The sequence below is a fragment of the Triticum dicoccoides genome, chromosome 3A (genome assembly GCF_002162155.2).
Source record: "Triticum dicoccoides isolate Atlit2015 ecotype Zavitan chromosome 3A, WEW_v2.0, whole genome shotgun sequence".
NCBI lineage: Eukaryota > Viridiplantae > Streptophyta > Magnoliopsida > Poales > Poaceae > Triticum > Triticum dicoccoides.
Genome location: NC_041384.1, coordinates 45,825,840 through 45,832,842, shown reverse-complemented (window position 1 = coordinate 45,832,842; position 7,003 = coordinate 45,825,840). Strand labels below are relative to the sequence as shown.

At 42.2% G+C, this 7,003-nt stretch overlaps 1 protein-coding gene across 1 annotated transcript; it reads right to left on the bottom strand.

Moving 5' to 3' along the window:
- Positions 1–4,954: 4,954 nt before the first annotated feature.
- On the bottom strand, positions 4,955–6,523 carry LOC119266985. The gene is made up of 3 exons (XM_037548272.1): positions 6,342–6,523; positions 6,079–6,230; positions 4,955–5,361 (listed from the first exon to the last, which is right to left on the bottom strand). Exons 2-3 carry the CDS (start codon positions 6,189–6,191, stop codon positions 5,139–5,141), a joined length of 336 nt encoding a protein of 111 aa, XP_037404169.1. The 5' UTR covers positions 6,192–6,230; positions 6,342–6,523; the 3' UTR covers positions 4,955–5,138.
- Between the last annotated feature and the right edge of the window lie 480 nt (positions 6,524–7,003).

Sequence of the window (7,003 nt, the reverse complement as noted above, 5' to 3'; positions counted from 1 at the left end):
ACCATGGGCTGATACTAGGCCTACAAAATTAAATATACCCACGCTAGCTAAACGGGTATGACGCGTGCGTGTATCGGACGAGAAGCTAGCGATAAGACGTGCGAGGGATGTACGTAGATTTTTACCACGGACCGAACCAAGAAGATCAAATCAAGAATACCTATTTATTTAATAATAGATATAGATATAGATATAGATATAGATATCTCTACTCCTAATGGACGAATTGGTTGAATAGTCCCCCCCACTTTCAACCGGTTTATTTTCAACCGGTTTTTTTAACCGGTTTTTCTTCGTCCCACCTCCCACCACCCTCCTCCCACCGGTTTTTCTCTTTCTCGTCTGGCCGACAATACCCAACGTATTTATGGTAATCAATCACAATTAATCCACGTATGGTAAGGCTATAAACTTAGAAATCTCAAATATGATAATTATAGTAATAAATCAATCCATGTATGGTAAGGCTATAACTAAGGAAATTTCGAATATGGTAATTATCACCAGAATCACAGCTTTCCAAAAAAGTTCTTCTTGACATACCCTTCAATCGCGCCCTGCTCCATTCCGATCTCCTTCCCTCAATCGCTCCAGCTGATTTACTCTTTCCAAACCTAACCCCTGCCTGATCTAGATAAAGAGGCTCTCTCCTGCCCGTCTCATCCCTCCCTTGTGCCAACCATGGAAGAGAGGAGGGAGAGCACAGAGGAGCGCGCCGGCGATGCGCCGATGCTCGCTGGTTGAGGCATGGTCGGCGTGTGAGTCAAGAGGATCCCTGCATCTGTGGTGGTAGGCGATCCAAGGAAGAGTAGTCGAACATGAAAGCGATGGGAGGGACAACACCCTGCTGTCGGGCTCGTCCGCCTCTTCGTGGACGACGACCGCGTTGGATGTGGCCGAGGGCGGCGATGATGGAGGGAGCCGCTGGCGCTGGCCAGGCTCCCGACCGAGTCGCTGCTCCTCAGTGCCAGCCCTTTCCGCCGCGCCGGATCGCTCGTCATCTTGGGGACCCCGAAGGGATGCTGCCGGTGTGGGAGGCGCCCACGACAGTGCGGGCTTGGGACCGAGCGGCGGGGGACGTTACGGGTTCCGTTCTAGGGCTAGGTCGGGAAGTCTATCGTGTTTCTGTCGGAAAATCTTGTGATCAATGGGTTTACTAAATTAATTTTGGGTCTATATTAAGGGGCACCGTCTATTCTTGTCATTCGAATTTGCATTCTTGCATCAGAAGTTCAAGAGAACTGTCATGAATAGCACAATGCCTTTCAGTTTGTAGACTGATAACTGAACATCACATCTTTTGATTTCTGTTTGGCCTCCTGGGAACGTAGACTAATTTAACACGTCATTTTTCGGTTTATTGTTCAAAATTGTTTCACTTCACATGATCGTGAACATACATGATGTGTATGTATTTTTTAATTTTGTGTCTGGTGACCTCAATTTTTATGCCTTCTACAGGTGAGTTGCTAACAAAATTCTAAATGTACATGCTCCAGGTAAATTTCTGGACATATATATTATATCTATATATCCTTTCTACGAGGACATAAAATGCATCCCTATTTTCTATCTACCATTTTGTAACCCTTTGCAGAATGGTCTGGGGAGGTTCGCAACATTGTCTACTCATCTGATCAGAAATCTGTATATGTTGTCGATCGTGTGACTCTATGGAACTGATGGGGAGGTACCCTTCTTTGCTTGGGAGTTATATTTGGTTTAGTTCGCTGAATCTGGTTTGGGTTTGCACTAATCTTGCGTACTAAGTTTTTAGTGTATAATCTGTTTGTAGGTCCCACTATTTGATTAGTGGACGCAACTGATGGGGGCATGGAGATGATGGCAAGGCATCACGCTGTGGTGGTGGCGAGGGGGCCATCGATGAAGGCGGCGATGACAGGGGCTGCCTACAAAAGCGGTGCATGGATGGGGGAGGTGAAGTGGCGAGGGCTGGGAAGGTGGAGAACGACAATCGGGGGAGATGGAGTGGTGGCAAGATTGGACGAGCTCACCTCCGGAGTGTGTGGGCAAGATTTCCTTTTCGGGTCGGCCGGCTTTTTTTAAAGCATGTGCATGCATGAGTTGGGGCTTATTTCCAGCGGTTAACATGCATGGGTAAAACCGTTTTCTTTTGCGAAAGGGGAGGGGAGACAAAAAACGGAGGTGGGAGGGGGAGCCGTACATGGTGGGAGGGGTGGAAACCCTGGAAGCTGGGCCTGGGATGATCAGGCTGTCATGAACTGAAGTTATTTGTTTATAGTGTCACAAGTGTGTATTGTATAATTGTTTATATATTTGTCGTATATTTTATTGAATTTAGGTGTGTGTGCAAGGTTTTCATACCTTGAAATTATGAATATTGTGAAGTGTGAGCCTCTCTCTTCTAGAAAATCATGGAATTGGCTGACACACCATTAAATAATTTGATGCCACATGCTTATTTTAAATGGCTAGAAAGCACAAGTGAAAGCTTCTTTTGATTTGGTTCCTTCATTGCATGGTTTGATCACAATTTCTCAACAATTGAGAGATAGAATGATACTCAAATTATTCAAATTCTTACTCTACAAACTAAAAGAGAATAGAACCAAACAATGGTATATTTGTGTCCATGAAGATAGCTATCCAGTTCTAGCGCATGGGTTGACATGGGTTGCAGACTGCATTTGGCATCATCTTTACCTAGGTTTTCTTTGACCCCATCCTATAACCGACCTCCTTTCGATTAACTCATCCTATCGCCCAAGTCAACACCGACCTATGAATCCTACATATATTTATAACTCCATGGCAACCTCCATATATTTTTAGAACTCCGTGGCAATGCACGGGCATTTAGCTATGAGTCACGAGTGTATTGTTGTTGCATTTCACAAAACCATCGTATATATGAAGGTTTGGTTCAATTATTTTCCTACATATAATATTTTGTTGTTGAATTTCAATTCATGAGTCCCAAGTTAAATTTGGCACGCTGCTGATCTCTATATATCATCAACTACTTGAATCTTGTGTGTAACTATGAATTCAATCTTTTTATCAAAAGATATATATTCAGTGTTTGGGATTAATATCAATTGCATATAATGCTTGGTAGTGGTAATATCAAATTTGTCCATCAAATAAATCTTAAATCCTGTGTTTTTTTGCCTATCAGTTTGATAAAGTCAGAAATGTGTATGTGGTTGAACGGTATATAATAGCCAGTTGCATGGAAGATATGTATGTAATTGCTAAATGTTTAATGTATATCATATAATGTGGGTAGCTCTATCAAGAATCGCACATCAGAGTTACCAGTGCATTCTTATTTGAGAAATAGCATGCGAAGTACTCGGACATCCATGATGGTGCAAGTGTCGCTTTTTTTGGGAAACTTACTAAGGACATAGAGTTCCAGCTGTTTATAAGGAATGTATTTGGCCCTTCTTAGAAGGGAAACTAGCTTGCAAACTTTATGGTCCAACTATCATTGAAATACCTACTGATATGTTACGAAATCTTCAACTTATATTCTTTAGGAACTTCATTTAAGTTGTACTGACCTCATGAGATTCCAATCTATGTTTCATAGTTTATACTCCTCACTATCATAAATTCATAGACTCAAAAGTTTGTTGTATATGTTTATTACTCGAGCATTGCAATACACTGCACTCGGATGATTTTGTCCACAAAAAATTTGAAGCTCCATGATTCGGCAAGAGGATTTGTGCAAGAAATCATGTACATCTTAAAGTTTTGCATCTCAAATTTGGTACCTGTGTTGAACAGGAGGAAGCCTAGAATTCGCTTCACAGACGGAACTCGTCAATATAGAAGAGTAACACCTAGATATAATCAAATCTGGTCAGAGAAGCCAATTGTGCCTTCTTCCCGAGTGCCAAATGTAGATGACTAATGCTGATGACACCACTCGCTTCCTTGTTTTTAAATATCACATGTGCAACACAATGATGCAAAGCGAATTTCATGGAGGGGGGATAAGACGTATTTGTGTGGTTGAAGGAGCACATGTAAGTACATATTTTGGTGAGGGTGGAAATTGAAATGCATGCTTGGAGAAACATAGTCATAAGCATGTGATGTACAAACTCCATATAATGATATTATGATATGTGTTTTCATAGATAATTTTATTTTTCAGGGCAACGCACGGTCATTCAACTAGATTTAGCTTCTTTGGATTAGGAATAGATCTAGAAGAAGGTGACGTGGTAGGGTTTTTTTCTACCGTCCGAGACAACGAAACAATGACATGGAAGCTACATGCAAAATTAAGGGGCAATAGATTGAGAGGGTGAATGATGTATGGACAGAGAAGGTGATGAACGGCAAGTTTAATGGGAAAGGGCGGCTAGAGGGGTGTGTCATGTTTGTAAGAATAGAGAGAAGAATATGCTTGCATTTGTGTTGTGGTTGAACATTGCGTGCAATATGCTCGTTTCTGGGGAGGAAAATGAGCATTGTTTACACAATTTCATTTGTTGGCCCGTGGCAACGCACGGGCATTCTACTAGTAGATATAGAGTATAGATATAGATATAGATACTCCCTCCGTCCCAGTGCGGATTAGGGACATTTACCGTTGTTCCGGCCGAGTGATTAGGAAGCGGATTTAGGACACAAGTGTGTGGGCACTGAGTCCCTCACACATGTTTTTTCTTCTGGCTTTCAATTATTTTTGAAACGTTTATATCTTTCGAATAGAAAGTTTAAATTAAGTTCTGTTTATATATTTGTGTTTCTCGTGATGAGGGCTTTCACGATCCATTTTGAATACTTTTGATCAACTTTGAAAATAAATGTCAATTTCAACTCTTCAAAATTGATATGGGTGACCAATAAAATCATGCTTTTTGTGCCTATGATCAACAAAAAAATATCTTAAAATTTTATCTATGAAACTTGGTAAAAATGAGCAAGAAAACTACAAACTTAAAACTGGACATGGCTCAGCAGGTGCGTGCCCCTACGAATTTCCGGAGTGATTATAAAAGCACTCATCCATAGTTCGATCAGTCCGTACATATCAGCGTTTACAAAATGGGGCAGCTTATTCTGATATCAACAATCACAAAACTCTATTAAATGGCCATACTCTGATCAATAATCACAAAAACGCTACCAAATGGTCATCTGACCTTGGCGCACTCTGCACACGGGAGGCGGCCTTTAGAACGGCACTTTGAGCAAGGGACCAAATCAGCTGCCTTGGTTTCAGCTCCAAGAGATTCATAGATGTCCTCAAGCACGCCGAATGTGAAGGTTCCGCCTTTCCTAACAGAGCCTACTCCTTTGCATTGTGAACATGCCACCATCCGAAGATCACCACAGCGCTTGCACATGTTTAAAGAGCTGCAATGCAGTAGCAATTTTTTTAAGTGAAGTAAGGATACTACTTGGGTTTCATAATTTCATTGCACTATGAATTTTCTGATAAGAAATCGTTGGCAAGTTTGTTTATTTAAGTTTAATCCATGGATCCAGGGAGTTTTCACTTTACTTAAGTCTAAAGCATGTCATAAAGTGTTGTGTTGTCAAAGCAAAATAATACTAATTCTGAAGCACGGCATACAAGAAGAGAAAATGACAGATACAGTAGTCCATTGGCGTCGAAAGGGATTCATCTATCTGAGATCTGAAGGAAATACAGTGCCATCTGATTTCAGTTATTTCCCAGGAACTGTTTTGCTATCTACTCCTACCAGATATTCCGAGCTACAGTACAGTACATTGATACATTGTTGGAACTGCTTGGTATATACAGTTCACTGGTAGACCGATGGAGGTCTGCATATTTTACAGGGGTATGGCGCTGTGAAACGCCAATCCAATCAGGGCGTAAGTGATGATGTTTAGCTCATTGCCAAGTTATATATAGTTTGTATACTGCTATTCATGCGTTCATTCATTCTTGTGATTTTGGTGACACGAACGAAACAATTCGTGGTAATTCGACTTTTGCCTCAGTCGCAGTGCTGTTGATGTTCTACCTGCTGGACGTAATTGAAGATGGCACTGAAGCGGGCAAAAAAGCAGGCAAGCAAGAAGCGGGCAAGGAGGAGCAGGGACCTTCTCTGCGAAGCGGCGACGAAGCCGTCGACCCTCTGCGCGGCGATGCTGGCGCCGAGCAGAAAGGCGCCCACCGCGAAGCCGGCGACCTCGCTCTCCGTCAGCCCCTCCATGCTCGCTGGCTCGCGCTTCGAACGAATCCGCAGAAACAACTGCATGGTTCGGGTAACAAGGGGAGATTCGGATTAGAACGGAACGAACGGCCACAACAGAACAGATCATCCTTAATAATCCAAGCAAAAAAGCTATGATTAATTCGTCACCTAGAGCTGGAAGAATGAGAGATCGATCGGTGCCACGGTCGCGGAGGAGGGCAGCCGCGACTAGGGGAGGAAGAAGCTCTCTGCAGGTGATGCGCTTGGGCGGGAGGATGTTTGGCGGAGAGGCCGCCCGTCGCCAAGGGAAGAAGGAAGAGGATAAGGGAGCTGTCGGCGTGGATTTTTAGAACTGGGTGCACATGTGCCCGATTTAGCAAACACAAATAAATTAAAATAGTAAAAAGAAGTCAAATGTATTTCAAATTTTTTTGCAAAAAACATTTTTAGTGTGTTATTAATACAATGTAAAGTATATTATGATAAAATGTGGTTGGATTGTGGTATCCTCACCTCACCAATGTTCAAATCATGGTGCTCGCATTTATTCTAAATTTATTTCAGGATTTTCAACGATACGCGTTCAGTGGAAGGAGACGTTTCCGTCGACTACGAGGCGCCTACGGTGACTTCGTAAAATCTCAAGATGACATGCCGGCTCAGTCTTTTGGAGGTGCTCATAGGGATAGGGTGTGTGTGCGTTTATAAGGGTGCATGTATGCGCGTATATATGAGTACTTGCATCTGTACTGTGTTAAAGAAAAAAATTCATGACAAATGACTTTTGTCATATTGTTGGCAAAAAGATAAATTTGCAATTACAAAATATG